At 40.1% G+C, this 26,376-nt stretch overlaps 1 protein-coding gene across 1 annotated transcript; it reads left to right on the top strand.

Moving 5' to 3' along the window:
* Window positions 1-9,709: 9,709 nt before the first annotated feature.
* LOC145537575 (heat shock transcription factor, Y-linked-like) lies at window positions 9,710-11,593 on the top strand. The gene is made up of 2 exons (XM_081568271.1): window positions 9,710-10,356; window positions 10,788-11,593. The coding sequence occupies exons 1-2, from the start codon at window positions 9,844-9,846 to the stop codon at window positions 11,517-11,519; spliced, it is 1,245 nt and encodes a 414-aa protein (XP_081424397.1). The 5' UTR covers window positions 9,710-9,843; the 3' UTR covers window positions 11,520-11,593.
* The last annotated feature ends 14,783 nt before the right edge of the window (window positions 11,594-26,376 follow it).

Here is a 26,376-nt window from a genome sequence, read left to right as displayed (position 1 = left end):
CAGCCTCGACGTACTTCTTTTCGTATTTGGAACCAGTCTGTTGTTCCATGTCCAGTTCTAACTGTTGTTCCTGAGCTGCATACAGATTTCTCAAGAGAAAGGTCAAGTGGTCTGGTAATCCAATCTCTTTCAGAATTTTCCACAGTTTATTGTGATCCACACAGTCAAAGGGTTTGGCATAGTCAATAAAGCAGAAATAGATGTTGTTCTGGAATTTTCTTGCTTTTTTGATGATTCAGCGGATGGTGGCAATTCCATCTCATTCAGGTTTGTCCTCAATCAAATCCTTTATGATTATACAACATAAATGAGAAATAGATTAAAGAGACTAGATCTGATAGACAGAGTGCCTGATGATCTATGGACGGAAGTTCGTGACTGAAGACCATCCCCATGGAAATGTAATGCAAAAAAAGGAAAATGGCTGTCTGAGGAGGCCTTACAAATAACTATGAAAAGAAGAGAAGTGAAAAACAAAGGACAGAATGAAAGTAATTCCCATTTGAATTAGAGCTCGAAAGAATAGCAAGGAGAGATAAGAAAGCCTTCCTCAGCGATCAATGCAAAGAAATAGAGGAAAACAACAGAATGGGAAAGATTAGAGATCTCTTCAAGAAAACTAGAGTTACCAGGGGAACACTTCATGCACAGATGGGCTCGATAACGGACAGAAATGATAGGGACCTAGCAGAAGCAGAAGCTATTAATAAGAGGTCGCAAGAATACACAGAACTGTATATATCTATATCTATATATCTATATCTTCAAGACGCAGATAAGCACAGTGGTACGATCACTCACCTAGAGCCAGACATCCTGGAATATGAAGTCAAGTGGGCCTTACAGAGCATCACTAGGAACAAAGCTAGTGGAGGTGCTGGAATTCCAGTTGAGCTATTTTGAAATCCTGAAGGATGATGCTGTGAACGTGCTACACTCAATACGCCAAAAATTTTGGAGAACTCCGCAGAGGCCACAGGACTGGAAAAGGTCAGTTTTCATTCCAATCCCAAAGAAAGGCAGTGCCAAAGAATGCTCAAACTACCACACAATTGCACTCATCTCCCACGCTAGTAAATCAAGGCTCAAAATTCTCCAAGCCATGCTCCAGCAATATGTGAACTGTGAACTTCCGGATGGTGAAGCTGGTTTTAGAATAGGCAGAGGAACCGTCCAGTCGAAGCTATGGTTTTTCCAGTAGTCATGTATGGATGTCAGAGCTGGAGTAGAAAGAAAGTTGAGCACCAAAGAATTGATGCTTTGAAACTGTGATGTTGGTGAAGACCCTCGAGAGTCCTTTGGACTGCAAGGAGATCCAACCAGTCCACCCTAAAGGACATCAGTCCTGCATGTTCATTGGAAGGACTGATGCTGAAGCTGTAACTCCAATAATTTGGCCACCTGATGCGAAGGACTGACTGATTAGAAGGACCACCCTTATGGCAGAAAGTGAAGAACAAAAGAGCTTCTTGATGAAAGTGAAAGAGGAGAGTGAAAAAGTTGGCTTAAAGCTGAACGTTCAGAAAACTAAGATCATGGCATGTGGTCCCATCACTTCATGGGAAATAGATGGGGAAACAGTGCAAAGAGTGTCAGACTTTATTTTGGGGGGCCCCAAAAGCACTGTTGATGGTGACTGCAGCCACGAAATTAAAAGATGCTTACTGCTTGGAAGGAAGGTTATGGCCAACCTAGATAGCATATTTAAAAGCAGGGACATTACTTTGCCAACAAAAGTCCGTCTAGTCAAGGCTATGGTTTTTCCAGTGGTCATGTATGGATGTTAGATTCGGAGGTGAAAACGCTGAGTGCCGCAGAATTGATGCTTTTGAGCTGTGGTGTTGGAGAAGACTCTTGAGTGTTCCTTGGACTGCAAGGAGATCCAGTCAATCCATTCTAAAGGAGATCAATCCTGGGTGTTCATTGGAAGGTCTGATGATCCGGCTGAAACTGCAGTCCTTTGGCCATCTCATGCGAAAAGTTGACTCATTGGAAAAGACCCTAATGCTGGGTAGGATTGAGGGCAGGAGGAGAAGGGGATGACAGAGGATGAGACGGTTGGATGGCATCACTGACTCAATGGATATGGGTTTGGGTAAACTCCGAGAGTTGGTGATGGACAGAGAGGCCTGGTGTGCTGCAATTCATGGGGTCGCAAAGACTCGGACACGATTGAAAGACTGAACTGAACTTAACTGATGCTGGGAAAGATCAAATGTGGGAGGAGAAGGGGACAACAAAGGACAGGTCTGTTGGATGGCATCACCAACTCAATGGACATGAGTTTGAGTAAACTCTGGGGTATTGGTGATGGAATAGGAGGCCTGACTTGCAGCAGTCCATGGGCTCACAAAGACTCGGACATGACTGAAAGACTGAACTGAACTTAACTGATGCTGGGAAGGACCAAAGGTGGGAGGAGAAGGGGACAACAAAGGACAGGTTGGTTGGTTGGCATCACCAACACAATGGACATGAGTTTGAGTAAACTCCGGGGTGTTGGTGATGGACAAGGAGGCCTGACTTGCAGCAGTCCATGGGCTCGCAAAGGATCGGACACAACTAAGCCACTGAACAGACTGACTGAATTCAAAATCAAAGAAAGGGATTCTGGGAAATGTAGCTCCAGACTAGGCAAATTAACACAGCGGAGCACAGAGCACTTGACTTACTAAACCCTTCTGCTTTACTTAGTAGGGTGAGCTGAGCTTTGAAAAACCGACCTGACTGATAAAGAGACTTTGGACAAGCCTGCAGTGAGGAGACTTTTAGTCACTGCTTTAATTTTCCATCATACGAATCTGCACTAGAAACAGTCTGGATGTCATTTTCCCCACCTGTCTTGCAGTCAGAACGTAACCATGGGACCTAGGCTCAATCAATTAGACGCACGCAGATGGTACCCAGCCTCAGCCAATCAAATACATCCAGATGGCACTTAAGACCAATTAGGTACAGCCACATGAAATGTAGGCTTAGCCAATGGATACACTTACAGGTGAAAGCAGTGCAACTGGGTTCTGATGCATAGAATTCAATCTAGATGAGGTGGAAGGGACATAAGCCATGTCACTAGTGACAGCCACTGTGTCTGGAGCCAGTGGTAGTGACAGTTCAGTTCAGTCACTCAGTCCAGTCCGACTCTCTGCGACCCCATGAACTGCAGCATGCCAGGCCTCCCTGTCCATCACCAACACCTGAAGTTCACCCAAACCCATGTCCATTGAGTTGGTGATGCCATCACACCATCTCATCCTCTGTCATCCCCTTCTTCTCCTGCCCTCAATCTTTCCCAGCATCAGGGTCTTCTCCAATGAGTGACAGAAGATCCTGCACTCAAACTCTATATTGTTCATGGCTGTCTCTCCAGCCATCCCTCTCAGAAATCTGAGTCACTTAATATCCTTTAATAAGTTTCTTTCCTGCTCAAAGTTACCTCTAATGAATTCTATTCTTTCCAGTAGAAAGCTGACACCCCTCTAACTTCATTTAACCATCTAGCCTCTTTCCAAAACTAGATAAAATAAGGAACAATGTCCACCCCCATGGGCAGTGGAGTCAGGGAGATGCATTTTGTCAAATTACTATGGTGCCACAGACTCTGGGCCAGTGTCACCTGTGAGGGGGTCACTGACCTGGGTTGTGAGTCGGGTAGACCCATCTGAATCCTGGCTGTGGTGCTGACTGGCCTGTTGTGTGACATTGCGCATATCACTTTCCTCATCTCGAGAACTCACTGTGCTTAGTGTTGCCTCCTGGGGATATCATAGAGACCAAAAGATTCCTCTACGGAGCAATCTCTCAACCACACAGCTCAGCATGTTGGACACACCCACACCAGTGATGATAAAAGGAATAAGAGTGACCTTTCTTTTGCTGGATTAAAGAAAATAAATAATAATAGAGGTGGTGTCCTCATGTAGTCCAAGATGAAGATGGTCTGTGAATGCTGCAGTTTAGAAAAGTTACATGTTTTTGGTTTTATATTTTTTAGTTTTCTATTTTTTTATTATATTTATTTTAATTGGAGGCTAATTATGGTACAATATCGTAGTGGTTTTGCCATGCATTGACATGAGTCAGCCACGGGTGTACATGGGTTTCCCATCCTGAACCCCCTCACCCCAATTCCACCCCTCTGGGTCATCCCAGTGCACCAGCTCTGAGCACCCTGTCTCATGCATTGCACCTGCACTGGAGGTCTGTTTCACATATGAAAATATACATGTTTCCATGTTATTCTCTGAATCCATCCCAGACTTGCCTTCTCTCACAGAGTCCAGAAGACTCTTCTATACATCTGTGTCACTTTTCCTGTCTTTCACATAGGGTTATCATCACTATCTTTCTGAATTCCATGTGTGTGTGTGTGTGTGTGTGTGTGTGTGTGTGTGTGTGTGTGTTATTGGTGTTTTTCCTTCTGGCTTACATCGCTCTGTTTAATAGGGTCCAGTTTCATCCACCTCGTTAAAACTGGTTCAAATGCATTCTTTTGAATGGCTTAGTAATATTCCATTGTGTATATGTACCACGGCTTTCTTAGCCATTCGTCTGCTGTTGTACATCTGGGTTGCTTCCGTGTCCTGGCTATTATAAACAGTGCTAGGGTGAACATTGGGATACACGTGTCTCTTTCAATTCTGGATTCCTCAGGGTGTATGCCCAGCAGTAGGACTGCTGAGTCATATGGCAGTTTCATTTCCAGGTTTTTAAGGAATCTCCACACTGTTCTCTATAGTAGTTCTAATAGTTCGCATTTCCATCAACGGTGTAAGAGGGTTCCCTTTTCTCCACACCCTCTCCAGGATTTATTGTTTGTAGACGTTTGGATAGCAGCCATTCTGACTGGTGTGAGATGGTACCTCATTATGGTTTTGCTTTGCATTTCTCTGATAACGAGTGATGTTAAACATCTTTTGAAGAGTTTATTAGCCATCTGTATGTCTTCTTTGGAGAAATGACTGTTTAGTTCTTTGGCCCCTTTTTTGATTGGCTCGCGTATTTTTCTGGAATTGAGCTGCAGGCGTTGCTTTTATAGTTTTGAGATTAATTCATTGTCAATTGCTTCGTTTGCTATAATTTTGGCCCATTCTGAAGGCAGTCTTCTTCCCTTGCTTATAGTTTCCTTCACTGTGCAAAAGCTTTTCAGTTTATTTAGGTCCCATTGGCGTATGTTTGCTTTAATTTCCATTACTCTGGGAGGTGGGTCATAGAGGATCCTGCTGTGATTTCTGTCAGAAAGTGTTTTGCCTGTGTTTTCCTCTAGGAGTTTTCTACTTTGTGGTCTTACATTTAGATCTTTAATCCATTTTGAATTTATTTTTGTGTACGGTGCTAGAAAGTGTTCTAGTTTCCCTCTTGTACAAGTGGTTGACCAGTTTTCCCAGCACAACTTGTTAAAGAGATTGTCTTGTCTTCATTGTATATTCTTGCCTCCTCTATCAAAGATAAAGTGTCCATAGGTACGTGGCTTGGACCTCTGGGCTTGCAATTTTGATCCATTTATCTATATTTCTGTCTTTGTGCTAGAACCACGCTGTCTTGATGACTGTAGCTTTGTAGTATAGCCTGAAATCAGGCAGGGTGATTCCTCCAGGTCCATTCTTCTTTCTCAAGATTGCTTTGGCTATTCGAGGTTTTTTGTAATTCCATACAAATTGTGAAATTATTTCTTCTATTTCCCTGAAAAATACCGTTGGTGGCTTGATAGGGATTGCATTGAATCTATAGATTGCTTTGGGTAGTATACTCATTTTCACTATATTGATTCTTTCACTCCATGAACATGGTATATTCCTCCATCTATTTGTGTCCTGTTTGACTTCTTTCACCAGTGTTTTATAGTTTTCTATATGTATATATAGGTCTTTTGTTTCTTTAGGTAGATATATTCCTCAGTATTTTATTGTTTTCATTGGAGTGGTGAATGGAATGGTTTCTTTAAGTTTTCTTTCAGTTTTCTCCTTGTTAGTGTATAGGAATGCAAGGGATTTCTGCATGTTCATTTTGTTTCCTGCAACTTTACTATATTCATTGATTAGCTCTAGTAATTTTCTGGTGGAGTGTTTAGGATTTTCTCTGTAGAAGATCATGGCATCTGCAAACAGTGAGTGTTTTACTTCCACTTTTCCAATCCGGGTTCCTTTTATTTCTTTTTCTGCTCTGATCGCTGTGGCCAAAACTCCCAAAACTATGTTGAATAGGAGTGGTGAGAGTGGGCACCATTGTACTGATCCTTACTTTAGGGGCATTGCTTTCAATTTTTCACCATTGAGGATAATGTTTGCTGTGGGTTTGTGGTATATATCTTTTATTATGGTGAGATTTGTTCCTTCTATGCCTGCTTTCTGGAGGGTTTTGGTGATAAATGGATGTTGAATTTTGTCCAAGGGTTTCTCTGCATCTATTGAGATAATCACATGATTTTTATTTTTCAATTTGTTAATGTGGTGTATTATGTTGATTAGTTTGTGGATATTGAAGAATCCTTGCATCCCTGGGATAAAGCCCACTTGGTCATGATGTATGATCGTTTTAATATGTTGTTGGATTCTGCTTGCTAGAATTTTGTAAAGGATTTTTGCATCTATGTTCATCAGTGATATTGCCCCGTTGTTATATTTATTTATTTATTTATTTATTTATTTATTTATTTATGTATTTATTTATTTATTTTCGTGGCATCTTTGTCTGGTTTTGGTATTAGGGTGATGGTGGCCTCATAGAATGAGTTTGGAAGTTTCCCCTCCTCTGCAATTTCCTGGAAGCATTTGAGTATGATAGGTATTAGCTCTTCTCTCAATTTTTGATAGAATCCAGCTGTGAAGCCGTCTGGTCCTGGGCTTCTGTTTGCTGGAAGATTACTGATTACCCTTTCAATTTCCGTGCTTGTGATGGGTTTGTTAGGATTTTGTTTTGCTTCCTGGTTCAGTTTTCAGAAGTTGTACTTTTCCAAGAATTTGCCCACTTCTTCCAAGTTGTCCATTTTATTGGCATATAGGGGTTGATAGTAGTCTCTTATGATCCTTTGTATTTCTGTGTTGTCTGTTGTGAACTCTCCATTTTCATTTCTACTTTTGTTGATTTGGTTCTTCTCCCTTTGTTTCTTGATGAGTCCGGCTAATGGTTTGTCAATTTTATATATCTTCTCAAAGAACCAGCTTTTAGCTTTGTTGATTTTTGCTCTGGTCTCATTTGTTGCTTTTACATTTATTTCTGCTCTATTATATGATTTCTTTCCTTCTACTAAGCCTGGGGTTCTTGAATTCTTCCTTCTCTAGTTGCTTTAGGTGTAGAGTTAGGTTATTTGTTTGACTTGGTTCTTCTTTCTTGAGGTAAGCCGCTTTTGCTATGAACCTTCGCCTTTGCACTCATTCTACAGCGTCCCATAGGTTTTGGGTTGTTGCGTTTTCATTTTCATTTGTTTCTATGCATATTTTGATATCTTTTTGGATTTCCTCTGCGATTTGTTGCTTATTTAGCAGCGTGGTATTCAGCCTTCATATGTTTGAATTTTAAATAGTGTTTCTCTTGCAGTTGACATCTAGTCTCAGCGTACTGTGGTCAGAAAATATGCTTGGAATGATTTCAAGGTTTGTTGAATCTACCAAGGCCGGACTTATGGCCGAGGATGTGATCTGTCCTGGAGAAGTTTCCATACGTACTTGAGTAAAAGGTGAAACCCATTGTTTTGTGGTGAAATGTTGTATCGATATCAATTATGTCTAACTGGTCCATAGTATCATTTAAAGTTTGTATTTCCTTGTTAATTTTCTGTTTACTTGATCTATCCATAGGTGTGAGTGGGGTAGTAAAGTCTTCCACTATGACTGTGTTATCGTTAATTTCCCTTTCATGCTTGTTAGCCTTTGCGTTACATATTGTGGTTCTCCTATGTTGGGTGCGTATGTGTTTATAATCGTTATATCTTCTTCTTGGATTGATGTTTTGATCATTATGTAGTGAACCTCTTTGTGTCTTTTCACAGGCTTTATTTTAAAGTCTATTTTGTCTGATATGTGTATTGCTACTCCTGCTTTCTTCTGGTCTCGACTTGCTTGGAATACCTTTTTTCCAGCCCTTCACTTTCAGTCTCTATGTGCCCCTTGTTTGGAGGTGGGTCTGTTGTAGACAACATAAACAGTGGTCTTGTTTGTGTATCCTTTCAGCTAGTCTTTGCCTTTTGGTTGGGGCACTCGACCCATTTACATTTAAGGTAACTGTTGATAAGTATGATCCTGTTGCCATTTGATTTGCTGTTTTGAGTTTGATTTTATACAACCTTTCTGTGTTTCCTGCCTAGAGAAGATCCTTTAGCATTTGTTGAAGAGTGAAAAGAAGAGTTGGGAATAGATGTCTCTACAGTATCTTCATTAGTCCGAGGTAATAAGAAGAAGCATGTTAAAGCAAGGGGTAATGTGGATGATCAAAACTCTGACTTTCATCCTGAAACTTGAGGACAGAGTGTATTTTCAGCCTGCACAAGTTTAAATGTGCCATTCATACGAAAGCCTTCTACTATCCAGATAGCTGCTGAAACAAGTGCCCCAACTTGAAATGATTTCTCTTCTCCATCGTAAATATCAGTTAGACCACAGGAGCATACTGTGATACATCAATCTGCAGCTGCTTTAGGTGTTGTTGTTGTTGTTTTAATTGAAGAGAAATTGCTTTACAGAATTTTGCTGTATTCTGTCAGAATTCAAAATAAATCAATCATCGAGGCACATATATCCCTTCCCTCTGGGAGTACCCTCCCATCTCCCTCCCCATCCCACAATCTAGCTTGAGCATTTGTCATGGGATTTCACATAGCAGCTGCACTAAATCAAATGGCTCTAGTGAAAATTTTGCAGCTATGTCTACTTCTGTTTCTCCGTACCGCAACTTGTGTCCATTACAGAACAGTTAGTTTGGACCGAGGGTGGAGCCTTCTACCTTTCCAGGTTGGTATGGTAACATGTCAGCCCATGACCGTCCTTTTCCTAAACTACAACAGTCAGGCAATTTAGTTTTCCCAGTGCCAAAGATCCCTGATACATCTGCTGCTTCTCTTTCAAGATGCACTCATCAACCATCTTCATTATTTGAAAACTGTCCTAATACAACTGATGTACCAAATGGGTGTTGGATTATGGAGGATACCAAAGTGTAAAATTAATGTTTGGAGATGTCAACAAATTCCTACAATTCTCTTATTTGAAGAAAAAAGTTACATATTCATCTTCATAGGGCCAATTTCTATTTTGGAATAATTAAGAGTAAAATGAGTCTTTCTTTCCGTGCCTGACTATTTTACTCTGCATAATATAAACACTTCTGTGCAAGGTCATAAAATAAACACTACACTTGCTTTCACTGAAACCCACAGTCAGTTGATTGACTTCATTGCATAGAAGTGAGCAGACCCATGTTTGGTTTGGTAACAGTCCTGAATGTTAAGAATATGTGTATAGAAGGGTGATCAATCACTTTTATTTCAGGAACCAAGTAGACTTATTGATGTGATTTTTCTGTGTAAAAATTCTTTAGCAATGACATTTTGCAGGTTTCATGTTTTTGGTTACTGTTTATGCAAGCAGCCTTTATTTTAAGTTGATGTAGAAGTAAACACTGGTTGAACATTGCCCTTCAATTGCTAGAAGACCAGTGACTTTATGATGTCAGCGCTACTCTTCAATTGCTAGGAGACCAGTGACTTTGTGATGTCACAGCTTTTTGACTTTGAGAACCATGCTGATGGTCTTGAGAGTTTATCTCTGTACGCCAGCCAAGCAGCATTTGAAGTTGGAGTGTGTAAAGTCAGACAAATGAGAAAAGTATCTGAAGAAAGATCTCTCTGAGATGGCACACATTCCTTCAGAAATTCAAGATGTGCCTCGTAAAGATGTATCAAGTGGTACCAAAACCTCCATTGGATCGTCTTCGTGTGATTACACACTTACTGGGGACTCAGTTTTGAGATCTATGATTGAAGAATATGCTTTCCAGGCTTTGTCTAAGGAAGCTGGGATAAAAAGGCCACACTACACATTTTCTGTCTCTGAAAGAAATGAGTTGAATGATTTTCTTTCCCTCACTTTTCCACAAAAACTCTGGGCTATAGTTGAAAGTGATCAGTTTGAATCTATTTGGTGGGATGAGAGTGGCACTTCTATAGTGATCAACGAAGAACTCTTCAAGAAAGAAGTCTTGGAAAGAAAGGCCCCTTTCAGAATATTTGAAACTGAGAGTATGAAAAGTTTAGTTAGCCAGCTTAAACTTTATGGGTTTAGTAAAAAGCGACAAACTTTTCAAAGATCTGCTTCACTCCCTGACTTTCTGGAAGAAGAAAACAATGTCTCTGTTTTGAGCAAGGTAATCCAAAATTTCCACTTACTGTCAATATGTAAGATTAAATCATGTGACTTAGAAAGCATGTTCACATATGTAGCAAAAACCGAATTTAAAATTGAGATAGCAAACTGTTGAACACGTTTTATTTTTTGAAGTTGAGAACAGCTGGAGGTTAAAATATTTGATACTTAATACACTCTCCTAGCAACTTGAAATCAGATACATGTCCTCAAGCTACTTTAAGTGGTATTTACTGTATATATACAACATATTTTTTAGTTGAGGAGCATACTTATTTCTAACATGTAAGGTGTTAAAACTACTAATGGAGGTGTTGTCTTTGATTCTATTTAATTGGCATCATTAAAAGAATACACTTTTATAGTTTAACTTTGCTTGTCAGTTTTACCTTAGTTTATAAAAAACTAAATAATTGTATCCTTTGATTTTAGTTACAGATCTACCATAATCCAAATTTCAAAAGAGACTATCCCCAACTTTCAGGAAGAATGAAAAGAAGAGTTGGGATTAGCAATGTGTTTCCGAAATCTTCACTAGTTCCAGATTACGAGAAGAAGCATGTTAAAGCAAGGGTCAACACAGATGATCGTAACTCTGGTTTTCATGCTCAAACTAGTGGAGAGAGTCCATTTTCAGCTTCCACCAGTTTAAGTGTGCCTTTCCCACAAAAGACTTATACCAGCCAGATAGTCCCTAAAACAAGCGCCCTACTTCCGCGTGACTTTCCTTCCCCATCAATATCAGTTAGACAAAGAGAACAGAACGTGGTAGATCAACCTGCTGTTTTAAACCAGTTGAGCATTTTTAATTGGCACTTCCATAGCACCTACACTCAAGCAAATGGCCACGTTGAGGACTTTGCTACTACCGCTACATCTACTCCTCAGAACCACATCGTATCTCCATTATGGAGCAGTTCTTTTGGACTGATGGTGGAGCCTTCTACATTTCCAGACAGGTATAGCGATATGTCAGCCCATGACCGTCCTCTTCCTAACCAGCAACAGAGAGGCAACTCAAGGTCCCCAGTGCCAACGATCGCTTATACACCCACCTCCTCTCTTTCAAGTCAATTCATCAACGATATTCCTTATGTGAAAACCATGCTAATTAAAACTGACCTATCAAATAAGTATCAGCTTATGGAACCTAATGAAGATTAAAATTTACGTTGGGAGATGTCAACAAATACCCACAATTCTTGTATTTGAACAATAAAGTTACACGTTCCTCTGCACAGTTTTGTTTTCTATTTTGAAACAATGAAGAGTAAATTAAGGCTTTATTTCAATGTCTGGCTATTTCTCTGCACTCTTTTATAAACTCTTCAGTTCAAGAAAACATCCGTTAGGCATCCTAGGTAAATGGCACCTAGCCTATTGTTTCTAAGCAAGAAAATGAGAACAAAGGGAAAAGAGGTAATGGATGTAAAGTGATTTGGGAAATCATCCCTGCTGAAATGAATGGGTGTCTAAATGAGGATGGTACGGGTGAAGGAACACATACAAATAAAATCAAAACAAGTGCACCTACACAGTACGAACCTTAGTGCGTTCACAGTTACATGATATTCTATTACGTATCGGTAGAGTCTTAAGATAGAGAAGGAAATGGTGCCCCGCTCCAGTATTCTTGCCTGGAGAATTCCGTGGAAAGGGGCTCCTGGTGGGCTGCTGTCCATAGGGTCACACAGAGTTGCACACAACTGAAGTGACTTAGCAGCAGCAGAGTCTTAAGACATTAGACAGGAGATTGTCTTCATTCTAGAAATTCATTTCATACTTGAAAATATAAATATTGTAGCATGTCCAAAATTAGGAGAACCGTTATACCATCACTGTGATACCAACGATTACAGGACATAATCAGTGACTGGACCATGGCCAGCACAAGATAGGTATTTTACAAGTGGTACTGTATAGGGTCATTTTAGCTCTGCTCTCCTTAAGGCGTACCTTTATTTCCTGCCACCATGATTCCACCCTATATTTCCTAATGCATATTTAGATTTTGCTTATCTGTTCCCTCAGAGACAAAATAAATTCCTCTGGTGATTGCAGCACCTCAGGATGGTTAACAAGTTCTTTGAAGACATGATATTTGTTTTCCGTAGTAGTTTCAGTACCATTCTCTTACACCGTCCTTCTGGAGCTACAATCACACACACTGCTTTCAGATGTGCTAAGCCCCTTCTCACAACTTTGCCTCAACTCTTTCTTGGGGTTGGAAGGAACCTCTGTTCGCCCTCCTACCAAGGTGAGCACGGATATCAGGTCTTCAATGTGTTTTGGGTCTACCCTCTTTTCTTTGTGTATCTTTCACATCAGCTAAAACGTGTACTTACTGAATTATCAACAAGGAAATGTAATCACGAATCGAATGCTATATACATTACTCAACAACATCCTATAACCTGCACTATTATCATAATTGACCTTTCCTACTTACTGAGAATCTTTTCCCGGTTGATAAATATATATCTTATATGTCCATGAATGTCAAATGTGGGAATTCAAATTATAAAATGATTGCTGCTCTCATGAAGTTTACAGTCTATAAGAACCCATACTAGTCATGTTGTTTCAGGCCCCAGTTCCCTAAAATTCAGTAGTAGTTATAGAGATATTTATGAAAAAAACAAACAAACAAAAAAGAATCATTCATTTTAATTCTCTAGAAAAGTCATGGAGTAAGGAGGGATCAAAATCAATGGCTGATCCTTCACATAGTTCACAATGAAAGAAGATGAGCAGAGTGTCTGCCAGTTGGACCCCCCAGACTGTCATGAACACTACCTAGAAATCTTGGCAATCTCCACTTTGTGGCCATTTCTTTAGACAGTAGTAGCAATATCAAGTCATGGCCCTGTTTTGGTATGGTAACCCACATAGGACAACACCAAGTTAAGTTCACCGTTCTCATGTTTGGGGCTAATGCAGAGTGAAAGCTGTGGGCTATTTGTGTAGATAAGGGAGGTGTCCAAACAGCACACGCTTTTTCTTTCACTGAAAACTTTCATTAAATTTGGCTGAGAACACTATACTTTAGAGAGGTAAGCATTTTGCAGCAATTGTAAGAGTTATTGAAATCGGTGTCCTTAGTTATCCTTTCAAGCGCAAAGTCCAATGGTCTGGTTTTCGATTTCAGGCATCTTACTATGGAGCCAAATTTGCATGCTTTGAGAAATAGCACCTTAAAAGCAATCACATCTTCTATTTCATTGCCGTGTACTGATTATTCCTGCTCACTCCCTTTGATCTTCTTTTCCTGTTCTGCTTTGAGGGGCAGGTCCTTCTCAAAAAGAATAGGATTAATTCCCTTAGTGCTCTGTGGTAACTTGGAAAAGGCATGGATAAGGACATGCAATATATTATGTGGGAAAGCTACTGTTTTTGTTCCCTCCTGAAAACATAGTATTAAATTGTACCTCAATTGTCCTACCACGGGAAGCCTGGTTACATGATGCATTACCTTGGTCATCAATTCCCATATGGCTTTAACATATCAGTACCTTTAATTCTCAAAAGCTTATAGAGAAAGTATCTCAATACAGTAGGGAAATATTATACATGAGTTCAGTGTTCTTTCCCGTACTTATTTATTTTATAATTTGTGCCTAAAATAGTAAAAGTGAGAACAAAAATTCAAGTGAGTTAACGCAGTGAGTTAAACACAGAAGATTGAGACAAGAGGTAGAAAAATTGATGGGAGAAGATCAGAGGATGAAATTGGGTGCTTATAATGGAACAAGCAAATGTGTAACTGCAGGGCCTAAATAGCTCAATATGACTTCACTATTGTTACCCTACAAATTATTTTCATTTTAGCAAATCACAGAATAGTCTTACATGCAAAGTACTTTAAGATCCCATGGAATGCACAACAAAGGTATATCTTTTAAAGCATTCTGATTTAAAATGTCGCTAGAGACATATCATTCAAGTAGAAAATGATTTCCAAAATTAAGCCTAGAGACAAGTATCAGAGAAACTTTGGGAAGTTCATAGGTGTCCTCCAGTGAGTCCTTGGGTTTTCTTTTCTTTTTGTAATTGTGTTTAAGCATACAAGATCGTGACTGTGCTTGTGTGTGTGTGCATCAGATTAAGAATGTGTTTGTTAGTGTATGTCTGGGCTCTCTTTTGGACTTTTATGTTAGAAATTTCAGCTGAAGAAATAGTTCATTCAAAAATACAGCCAGGCACAAATTAAACTGCCCATTCAAAACTCTTCTTTCTCCTTTCAAAGTGCAAGACAAACGGATGCGTCAAAGGTTGAAAGCATTTCAATAATAACCAAGCTCCTCCGCCCAAACATAGTTAAAAACTATGGTACTCTCCCAATCAACCCAGCAAAAGATGCGTGGGACCTTAGGTATCTATGATGTCTGGCAATAACAAAACACCCACCCTCTAATACGGCAGTACTCAAGAAGGCCATGTAGAGGCCTGCAGTTTCAACCAGGCCTTCCTGTAATAGGATACGACCTTCCTATAGGAGGCTGCACACTCACCAGTAATGAACACTCTTAGGCATCAAATGAAACTAAGGACGAAACCTGGAATTCTCTTCCCACATGGTGGAAGTCCCCTTCCCCCTTCCCAAGTGGATGTGATAGACAGTTAAAATAAAAGGAAGTTATAACATGGCTGACATTCTTCTTACATAATACCTGAAATGTCCAAGCCCCACCACACTACTAAGCAGCTGACTATACAGGTCTTCTGGTCTCAAATCTGTGTGACAATCATCACATGAGAATTTTATGAATATTTGAGATGCATTGATAGTGCGGATCTGTAAAGCTAAACGTCTTTGAGATCTGACTCAAATAGGAAATCTGTGTACTCCCTGTCTTCAGTTTTATGGGGATTTCACATGCATTCACACACTTCCACAATGCTCAACCTTCATCTGAAGACAAGAGGAATGGTCTATTCACAGAGAAGGCCAGCGGTAAAGTCAAAATGGATCCAGTTTCCTGCCTACATCCCTGCTCAGTAATGTAACCGCTTGTAAGCATTCCTAAGGGCGACTAGGATACACAAGTCAAAGATGCTTCTCCCAGGATTACAGAGTTGGATTGAGAACTGTAAGTTTGTTTACCTCTCATCCCATTCTTAAGATCACAAACCATAACTGTTAACCCATCAGAAGATGGGCAGCTCTAGCACATATTTAGAGACAATGCCTGCTTCTGCCTAAGACCAAGGTTGTAGATCCAAGTGGCATATAGGGTACGGTTTCCATCTCAGGATACCACATGACTCCCCAGGGATTCTCCTTCTCTGGAAAGCTCTCAAGAGATGTTGTGAGAAGAATATTTTGAGGGTGGAAAACAAGGAAACCGACAAGAGTTGTGTTCTTTCTAATTGTCCTCAGTCTCACTTTTCATCCCATGTATAATGACAAAGTCTCCCAAGCACTGCCAATACCAATTTGTCGATGTTCTTCAGCCACTCAGTCTTGTCTGACTCTTTGTGACTCCATGTACAGCAAGAACCCTGGGTTCCCCTGCCTTTCAAATCACCAGTTTACTCAAACCCATGACTTTTGAGTCAGTGATGCTTTGCAGCCATCTCACCCTCTGGCATTCCCTTCTCGTCCTTCCCTCAATCTTTCCCAGCATCAGTTTCTTCCCAGTGATTTCACTCTAGGCCCTAGATGGTCAATATATTGGCTCTTCATGGTCAGCGTCAGAACTTCCGTGAATAGTCTGAGTTGAACTCCTTCATGCTTGGCTAGTTTGAACTCCATGCTCGCAACGGAACTCTCACACATCTTCTCCAGACCCACTACTGCAAAGCATCGATATTTTGGCACTCAGTTCCTGGGGTCCTGCTCATTCCGCCATACGTTACTCCTGAAAATCAACTTTGCCCATTCGGATCTTTTCCAGTAATCACTCAGCTTATTAACATGGTGTCTAGATTGGTCGTAGCTTTTCATCCAAGTGGCAAGTGCCTTTTCATTTCGTGGCTGAAGTCACTCCCCGCAGTGATATCAGAGGTCAAGAAAGTGAAACCTGTCACTGAGTCAATTGTATCCTATTGCTAGATCTCAAAATGTTTGGGCCACATTCCATGGTCTTATTTTTAGTGTTCATTGGTTTGCGTTTAGATTGAGTTTTAATCCAGCTTTTCCTGTCACCTCATCAGAAGGCTCTTTAGTCCCTAGTGTTTTTCAGCCATTTGTGTGTTGTCATCTTATAACTAAGGTTATTCACACTTCTCACAGTAATTCTGTTTCCAGCTTCAAATTCTTTCAGCAAGTTATTGTCCATGGTATACTCTGCACAGAAGTCAAATAAGCTGGGTGACAATATATAGCCTCGATGTATTTCCTTCCCTATTTTGTACCAGTCCGTTGTTCCTTCTCCAGTTCCAACTGTTGTTACTTGACTTGCGTGCACCTTTCCCAGGAAACAGGTATGGTGGTCTTATATTCTTATCTCTTTAAGAATTTTCCACAGTTTGTTGTGACCCACACAGTCTAAGGGCTTCCCCTGTGATTCAGATGGTAAAGCATCTGCCTGCAATGGGGGAGGCCCAAGTTCGATCGCCGGGTCTGGAAGATCCCCTGGAGAAAGAAATGGTAGGCTACAGTCCATGGGGTCGCAAAGAGTCAGACACAAATGAATGACCTCACTTTCACATGCAGTCTAAGCCATTAACAGAGACAATAAAGGAGATGTAAATGACTTTATGAAACACCCTTGTTTTTTCTATGATCCAGACTCCAATTAAGGTTTACCTATTAAGATTAAATGACTAACTACATCTGCCTGCTCGCTCTCTCTCTGTTTCAAGTTGTTGCTGCTACTGCTGCTAAGTCGCTTCAGTCGTGTCCGACCCTGTGCGACCCCAGAGACGGCAGTGTACCGGGCTCCTCCGTCCCTGGGATTCTGCAGGCAAGAACACTGGAGTGGGTTGCCATTTCCTGCTCCAATACATTTAAGTGAAAATCGAAAGTGAAGTCACCCAGTTGTGTCCGACTCTTCACGACCCCATGGACTGAAGCCTACCAGGCTCCTACGCCCATGGGATTTTCCAGGCAAGAGTACTGGAGTGAGATGCCATTGCCTTCTCCATTTTTCAAGCTATCATCTACCAACTGTTACATTCCTGGGCACTTGCCATCTTCTTGTGGGCTCTCCTGGTGGCTCAGTTGGCAAAGCAACTGCCTGCAATCTGGAGACCTGGGTTCACTCCCTGGGTCGCGAAGATCTCCTGCAGAAGGAAATGGGAACCCACACCAGTACGCTTGCCTGGAAAGTTAGTATTAAATTATGACCATGCCCATCTCTGACCTTTGACACCCACTTGAAACAGTTAAGTTTCCAGAGCAGAAATAAGGAATCTGTGCTCCGGGAAAATGTCGGGACAATTTGACAAATAGCTAGATATTTTCAGGAACGGACTTTTTGAGCCCAATATCTGTATCATCTTTTATCTGTAAAGGAACTATGTTTCCTCAAACTGATGACAACTCCTCATTAGCAGAAATTTCAGGAAAAATAACTCGGCTTATCTGCATGTTCGTAGTCAATGTTGTACCAGTTATGTGTGTATGCACGAAAGCTCCCATTAAACAGATAAATTCACATCAACTAAAGTTTGTTGCTTTACTGGCATGCATAAATGAATTACAGAGCCTGCCTAGAAAGAAAATCAGAAGTTCTGATTGGGCAGATAATAAGAAGACGTTGAGAGCAACTCTCTTCATGGGGGCATCACAAATAATACTTCTATAAAGGAAACAGTTCCCCGAGCGCATCCAATGAATATTAGCAGAAGACCTTGCTCAACTATATGGGAACAAGACATAACTGGGAAGAATGGAAGGAAGATGGGAGAAGGAGGATGAGAGGAATAGAACCAAACCTGTGTCTTGTGGTGGGAGATGGAGAAGCAGGGGATAGATTGAGGATTCAGGTAAGTTACCTCAGTAAACTTAAATTACTTTTGACTGAAAGGAAGCAAGGTGAAGAAGCTGATGAAATATAGCTTGTCTAGAGTGAGAATCAAACAGAGAATGTGTGGTGTGGTCCTACATGTCCCAAACGGCCATGCAGGTCAACCAGTGTTCATAGGGCCTGGAAGATGAAACATGGGGTTAGAAAGCCAACCTGGGAGTGAAGTGCGTTTGACTGCGTAGAGATGGAGTGATGGATCTGGGATGTCAAAGTGCATAGGAAGGAATGCTTTTTGAAAAATCCCAAACTGACAGAGAAGTGGGACCTTAGGGTTCAGTCACACAGAGGAGGTAACACCATTGAATCCTCCCCCTCCCCACCCCCACCCTTTCCCACAAGCTGAGACCTACTATCAGGCAATAGAAAACAGCTAGCTAGAACTAACACTCATGCTTCTGCCACCACAGGCTAGAAAACGATCCCAGTAGGGCCATAAATTTTCTGCCTGTGGTTGCAGACTCTTTGTCTATGGCATACAAAAGGGACAATAGATTTCCAATGAATGAAAATATTCAGGCTCTGGCAGCACTAAAAGCAAATAGGAGTTATCCCAGATTAGAGTCTGACCTGTCCCTACTGAAGATCCAAAGTTATTTCTGCCCTCGTTTGGGCACGCTTTCTCAAGAGGTGGAGCTGTGCTGTGGCTCGTGTTCAGGACCAGAACACTGACAGCAGGGACTCTAATAACATTCATTATACTGACCATGTTTTGCTACGCTGTGTGGCTGGTTCACTCGTTTTCTCACTTGTAGGCTTTCTCATTATTCTTGATTATTTACTGTTTTAAGATTGTTTACATCACATATTTGTTTTTTTTTCATTTTTTTAATAAATTTATTTATTTTAGTTGGGGGCTAATTACTTTACAATATTGTAATAGTTTTTGCCATACATTGACATGAATCAGCCATGGGTTTACATGTGTTCCCCTTCCTGGACCGCCCACCCACCTCACTCCCCATCCCATGCCTCTGGGTCATCCCATTGCCCTGGCCCTGAGCCCTTGTCTCATGCATCGAACATGGAATGGTGTTCTGTTTCACATATGATAATATACATGTTTCAATGCTATTCTCCCAGAACGTCCCACCCTCACCTTCTCCCTAAGAGTCCATAAAATTGTTCTATGCATCTGTGTCTCTTATTCTGTCTCGCATATAGGGTTATCGTTACCATCTTTCAAATTCCATATCATTTCACACCAGTCAGAATGGCTGCTATCCAAAAGTCTACAAGCAATAAATGCTGGAGAGGGTGTGGAGAAAAGGGAACCCTCTTACACTGTTGGTGGGAATGCAAACTAGTACAGCCACTATGGAGAACAGTGTGGAGATTCCTTAAAATACTGGGAATAGAACTGCCATATGACCCAGCAATCCCACTGCTGGGCATATACACCGAGGAAACCAGAATTGAAAGAGACGCGTGTACCCCAATGTTCATCTCAGCACTGTTTACAATAGCCAGGACATGGAAGCAACCTAGATGTCCATCAGCAGACGAATGGATAAGGAAGCTGTGGTACATATACACAATGGAATATTACCCAGCCATTAAAAAAAATACATTTGAATCGGTTCTACTGAGATGGATGAAACTGGAGCCCATTACCCAGAAAGAAAAACAACAATACAGTATACTAATGCATATATTTATTTTTTGTATGTATATAACATGTACTTTGTTTCCTGCTTTCTGTGCCTTTTGTTGATGTCGTTTCTTGTCATGTTTGTTTTAATAGGTATACATTTCTATGTTAACTGTGATTTTCTGATGTTCTGTGGGAAAGTTCTTGTCATTTTTGTCAGATTTCTTTCTTTATTTTTTACGTGGCACTCTGCTCTAGTGTTGTTTTATGTCTTGCAAGTTATTCGCTTAGTTGAATTACTGGTTCTGTGTTCTTCCCTATTGTGATTTTTGCTTGTGTTATTTTCTTTTTTTATTATTATTATTTTTTTCTTTGATTTTGGTTTCTTACAATTTGTCTGACTTCCTTTGTTTCCTCTGTCTAATCTTTTACTATGTGATCTTGGTTCTCTGACCAGAAGTTGGGCCTGTTCTTCTAGAGTTTCAGCACCATATCGAAGACCATAGAGTACCAGAGAATTCCTGGTTCCAGCGAGTATTAATTGGTGAGAGTGTCTATGAAGGCTTCCATCGCAAACTAAGAACCAATTCCACTCAAAAGGCTATATTATCCAGAGCTGATGCCTCATGCCACACAAAAAAGCAGAACAGAAACACAAGCCATATCATCCACAGATGGATTGCCTAAAGTCAGACTAAACCTGTACATACCTGCAAAAGATACCACCGTGAGAGAGAGAAGTGTCAGCTGTGGAATATAGATGCCAGAGAATATAGTTGCCAGTCCCTCCCCCTCCAAGGACACAGAAGCCACTGCACCAAACTTATCCAGTCAGGGTGCATTTGGAAGCAAGAACTGCAACCCTGCACCCTGGGAAGAAAAGACCATTAACATAGTAAGATAAACAAATGTGAAGAAAGTCAAGTACGTTGCAGGCAAAGAAACAATGTTAAAACACATGAGACATAATTAAAGAGGAAATAGGAATTGTCATTGAAAAAGAATTGAGAGGAACGATAGTAAAGATGATCAAACATCTCAGATAATAAATGTAAATCATGCAAGAAACATTTAAGAATGTTAAATGTGTGAATGATAGCACAATAACTGCCATATGTGTGCTGTAGGCTCATCCATGCCTTTGTACAGCAGAAGCCAGAACAACATTGGAAAATAATTATCTTCCAAATTAAAAACGAAGTATTAAAAGAAAAACAGACTTTAAATAACACAACAGACCTGGCAATTCAACTGAAACTTAAGTAGATTTCTTCGAAAAACCAGCAGAAGGCAGTTCCTTTTCAAGGGCAAATGAAATATGTCCGGATAAATCAGAAACCGGATCACAAATCAGGCCTTGGCAAATTTAAGTTAATCAAAATGTTATCAAGCTTTTTTTTTTTTTTTTACTGCAATATATGTTACGATTTGAATGTCAGTCATGGTGTGTGGTGGGGACAAAACAAAAAGAAACAAACAAAAATATAAATAACAAAGACAAAACAAACAAACAAACAAACACCTGAATACATTCAGTCTCATGCATATACCTCTTCATGGCCAAGAAATACACGAAAAATCAGACAGAAAAAAATATATATATATATGTATATATATATATTCATAGAAACAAATGACAATAAAAATGCGATTGCATAAAACCTATGAAACAGGATAAAACACTAAAAGAGTAAATATTATAATATAGGAATGTCTCAAGTAATCAACCTAACAGCACAACTGAGACAATTAGAGAAAGAAGAAGAAACAGAAAACCCAAATTAGTTTTGGGAAAAAAAAAAGTCACTGAGACTAGAAGAGGAAAACAAAAGAAAAAATATAAACAATAGCAAAGATCAATAATGCTAAAAGGGATCTCTTGGAGAGCATAAAGAAAATACATAAATCATGAGCCAGACTCATCAACAAAAAAAGGGAGAACACTCTAATCAATAAAGTTAGACATGAGAAAGGAGACATTATAACCGATACCACAGAAACATCAAAGGATCATAAGAGACTACAACAAACAAGTTTAAGCCAATAAAATGTAGAATCTGGAAGCCACAGACTAATTCTTCGGAACTCAAGTAAGATGAAACATAAAATATTAACAAGCATTACAAGCTCTAATATTGAAACTGTTACAAAAAATTTTCCAGTTAACAAACTCAAGGTCCAGATGGTGTCACAGATAAATTGTATGAACCATTAAGAGAAATGTTAACACATACACTTCTAAAACTCTTCCAAAATACTACAGTGGTAGGAAAATGCACAAACTCATCCTACGAGTACAGCATCACCCTGATAGAAGACCCAGAGGTAACACAGAAAAGGAAAATTATAGGCCACTATCACACAGTTGAACATAGATGCAAACATCCTCAACAAAATACTCCCAAGAAGAATCCAACAGCACATTAAAAGTATCCAACAGCTTAATTAAGTGAGGTTTTCCCCAATATGCAAACATCCTCCAGGATCTGCGTATCAATCCATCAGATACACCATAACAAATTGAAGGATTAAAACCATATGATCACCTCAATCAGTTCAGTTCAGTTCAGTTCAGTTCAGTTCACTGCCTAGTCGTGTCCGACTCTTTACAACACCGTGAATTGCAGCAGGCCAGGCCTCTCTGTCCTTCTCCAAATCCCGAATTCTACCCAAACCCTTGTCCATCGAGTCAGTGATGCCATCCAACCATCTCATCCTCTGTCGTCCCCTTCTCCTCCTACCCAGCATTAGGGTCTTGTCCAATGAGTCAACCCTTCGCATGAGGTGGCCAAAGTATTGGAGTTTCAGCTTCAACATCTGTCCTTCCAATGAACACCCAGGACTGATCTCCTTTAGGATGGATTGATTGGTTCTCCTTGTAGTCCAAGGGACTCTCAAGAGTCTTCTCCAACACCACAGTTCAAAAGCATCAATTCTGCGGTGCTCAGCTTTCTTTACCGTCCAACTTTCACATCCCTACATGACCACTGGAAAAACCATAGCCTTGACTAAATGAACCTTTGTTGTCAAAGTAATGTCTCTCCTTTTTAAATATGCTATACATGTTGGTCATAACCTTCCTTCCAAGGAGTAAGCTTCTTTTAATTTCATGGCTGCAATCACCATCAGCAGTGTTTTTGAAACCCCCAAAAATAAAGTCTGACACTGTTTTCACTGTTTCCCCATCTATTTCCCATGAAATGATTGGACCAGATGCCATGATCTTCGTTTTCTGAACGTTTAGCTTTAAGCCACCTTTTTCTCTCTCCTCTTTCACTGTCACGAAGAGGCTTTTTAGTTCTTCTTCACTTTCTGCTATAAGGGTGGTGTCATCTGCATATATGGGATTATTGATATTTTCCCCAGTAATCTTGATTCCAGCTTGTGTTTCTTCCAGCCCAGCGTTTCTCATGATGTACTCTGCAGAGAAGTTAAATAAGCAGGAAGACAATATACAGCCTTGACGTACTCCTTTTCCTATTTGGAACCAGTCTGTTGTTCCATGTCCAGTTCTAACTGTTGCTTCCTGACCTGCATACAGGTTTCTCAAGAAACAGGTCAGATGGTCTGGTATGCCCATCTCTTTCAGAATTGTCCACAGTTTATTGTGTTCCACGCAGTCAAAGGCTTTGGCATTGACAATAAAGCAGAAATAGATGTTTGTCTGGAACTCTGTTGCTTTTTTGACGATCCAGCGCATGTTGGCAATTTGATCTCTGGTTCCTCTGCCTTTTCTAAAACCAGCCTGAACACCTGGAAGTTCACTGTTCACATATTGCTGAAGCCTGGCTTGGAGAATTTGAGCACTACTTTACTAGCATGTGAGATGAGTGCAATTGTACAGTAGTGTGAGCAATCTTTGGCATTGCCTTTCTTTGGGATTGGAACGAAAACTGAACTTTTCCAATCCTGTGGCCACTGCTGTGTTTTCCAAGTTTGCTGGCATATTGAGTGTAGCACTTTCACAGCATCATCTTTCAGGATTTGAAATAGCTCAACTGGAATTCCATCACCTCCACTAGCTTTGTTCATAGTGATCTTTTCTAAGGCCCACTTGACTTCACATTCCAGGATGCCTGGCTCTAGGTGAGTGATCACATCATCGTGGTTATCTGGGTCGTGAAGATCTTTTTTGTACAGTTCTTCTGTGTATTCTTGCCACCTCTTCTTAATATGTTCTGCTTCTGTTAGGTCCATACAATTTCTGTCCTTTATTGAGCCCATCTTTGCATGAAATGTTCCCTTGGTATCTCTAATTTTCTTGATGCCATCTCTAGTTTTTCCCAATATGTTGTTTTCCTCTATTTCTTTGCATTGATCACGGAGGACGGCTTTCTTATCTCTCCTTGCTATTCTTTGGAATTACTTTATTTCATTTCTATGAACTACTATCTCCTATCTAAAAAATGAAAATGTATATATATATATATATATACTATCTTTGAAAATGATTTTGGATCCATAAGTTTTACAATATTTAGAGGAGTCTAATCTCTATTATAGGTTTTTAATTTTGCTTGTTGAAATGTGTTAGGAATCTAATATTTGGAATCTATTTTCACTTAGGGATTTAACTCCTGAGTCGTCTGTCTCTCCTATTTTGATTTTTCCTTTTCTCCTCCTAGGCACCTACATCTCCCACGTCTATTTTTTCTTCTCTTCATGACTCTGAATCCCTTTGGCTCTTTCTGGGTGTGGAGAGCTGTTTAACAATTAAGCTTGGGGTTTGATCTTTTGTGCTGTGTGGATGTAGAATTCTTGATGTTAGTGTAACAGGGAACTGAAAGCTAAGATGAAGGTATCAATTCCAGAACTGTGTTCATCGTCAGACCCCTGTTACCAAGGAACATTAAGAGACAATCACACACCCAAAAGTATCCATGCCTACATGGAAACCAAAATAAATACACAAGCCAGCAAGTTCAATGCAAGAGATCCCACACCTAATCTCCAGGAAAGCAGGAACAGAACAATGAATATTAAAAACTGGGGGGCTTCCCTGGTGGCTCAGAGAATAAAGCATCTGCCTGCAATGCAGGAGACCTGGGTTTGATCCCCAAGTGGGGAAGATCCCCTGGAGAAGGAAATGGCAATCCATTCCAGTACTCTAAAAAACTGGGCTGTCCAAAGCCATACCAAACACAAAGAGAACCAAAACACATTATTGAACGTCTCATTGCAATCCAGAGAGAGGAGATACAGCTCCACTCACCAGAGCACAGACACGCATTTCCCAATTCATTAAATATTGACAAGTCACTGGGGCCAACCCCAAACACAGCAGCAGACTGCACAACAACGAGTAGCCAAAACCCTCCAGCCTGCAGAAAAGGGACCCTGACCACAGCAATCTAAGCAGAATGAAAGAATGAAAAATATGCAGAAGGTGAAGGTCCATGATAAAGCACCACCAAACCAAAAGAAACAAATAAAATAAATGCATAAATAAATAAAAGAGAAGGAATTCTTCCTGAAAAAAAAAATCAGAATAATAATTGTAAGGATGACCTAAAATCTAGAAAAACAAGTGGAGTTGCCTGTAAATACACTGAACACATGGATTGAGAAGATCTAAGAATATTTAACAAGGATACAGAAGAAATAAAGTATCAATCAGTAATCATCAAAGGAAACAGAGATTAAAACAAATACTCTGCAGGGAATGACAGTAGAAGAACAGAGAGCAGAAAGGACTAGCTAGATGGAAGGTAGAATGGTAGAAATCAATGAAATAGAGTGGGAAAAATGAAAGCAGTGAGGGAAATCTCTGAGACTTCTGGAACAATGTTAAATGTCCCACCATTAGATTCAGAGCTGTCTGGATGGAGAACATCAAAACAAATAAGCAAGAAAGAAAAATAACTGCTTTGAGGAAATTTTTGAGATAAAATTTGAAAACCTCCCTTAGATGGGGGAAAGATATTTCTCTATGTCCCAATATCCCAGAATATCTAAAAGATGATATACTCAACGTGAAACAATCCACAAGGCATATTTATTAAACTAAGAAAAAGAAACACAAGAAGTAAACATCAAGGCCACAAGGGAAAATAAATAAATAACATACAGGTAGATTCACATAAGGATACCAGCTGCTCTTTCCTCTTCACACCAGGACAAAATAGTTTCACATACTTAAAGTGATGAAAGAGTCAAACCTAAATCTAATAAGGATGACATTCAGATATGAAGGATAAATCAACATTTGAACCAAAAGCTGTGAGAATTCATTACCACGAAACTGTTAAATCGGCCACTTACTTCATATATCATCAGGTTTGGAAAATTCATCATTGGCAACGAGTGTGGAATAGGTCAGTTTTAATTCCAATAACAAAGGACAATGCCAAAGTATGTTCAAACTACCATACAATTGTGCTTGTTTCATGTATTAGTAACATAATACTCAACATCCTCCAGCAGTACATGAACCAATAATTTGCAGATGTGCAACCTAGAT

This window comes from Giraffa tippelskirchi, chromosome Y (assembly GCF_054371585.1).
Source record: "Giraffa tippelskirchi isolate mGirTip1 chromosome Y, T2T-mGirTip1v1.2.pri, whole genome shotgun sequence".
NCBI classification, from domain to species: domain Eukaryota; kingdom Metazoa; phylum Chordata; class Mammalia; order Artiodactyla; family Giraffidae; genus Giraffa; species Giraffa tippelskirchi.
Note: the sequence above shows the minus strand (reverse complement) of the source record. Positions and strands in the feature narration are given on the sequence as shown.

Excerpts from the sequence above, each read along its gene's own strand:
- LOC145537575 (XM_081568271.1), top strand. The coding sequence starts at position 9,844 with ATGGCACACATTCCTTCAGAAATTCAAGATGTGCCTCGTAAAGATGTA. Across the intron at positions 10,357-10,787 it reads ATGTCTCTGTTTTGAGCAAG|TTACAGATCTACCATAATCC; the intron begins GTAATCCAAAAT and ends CTTTGATTTTAG.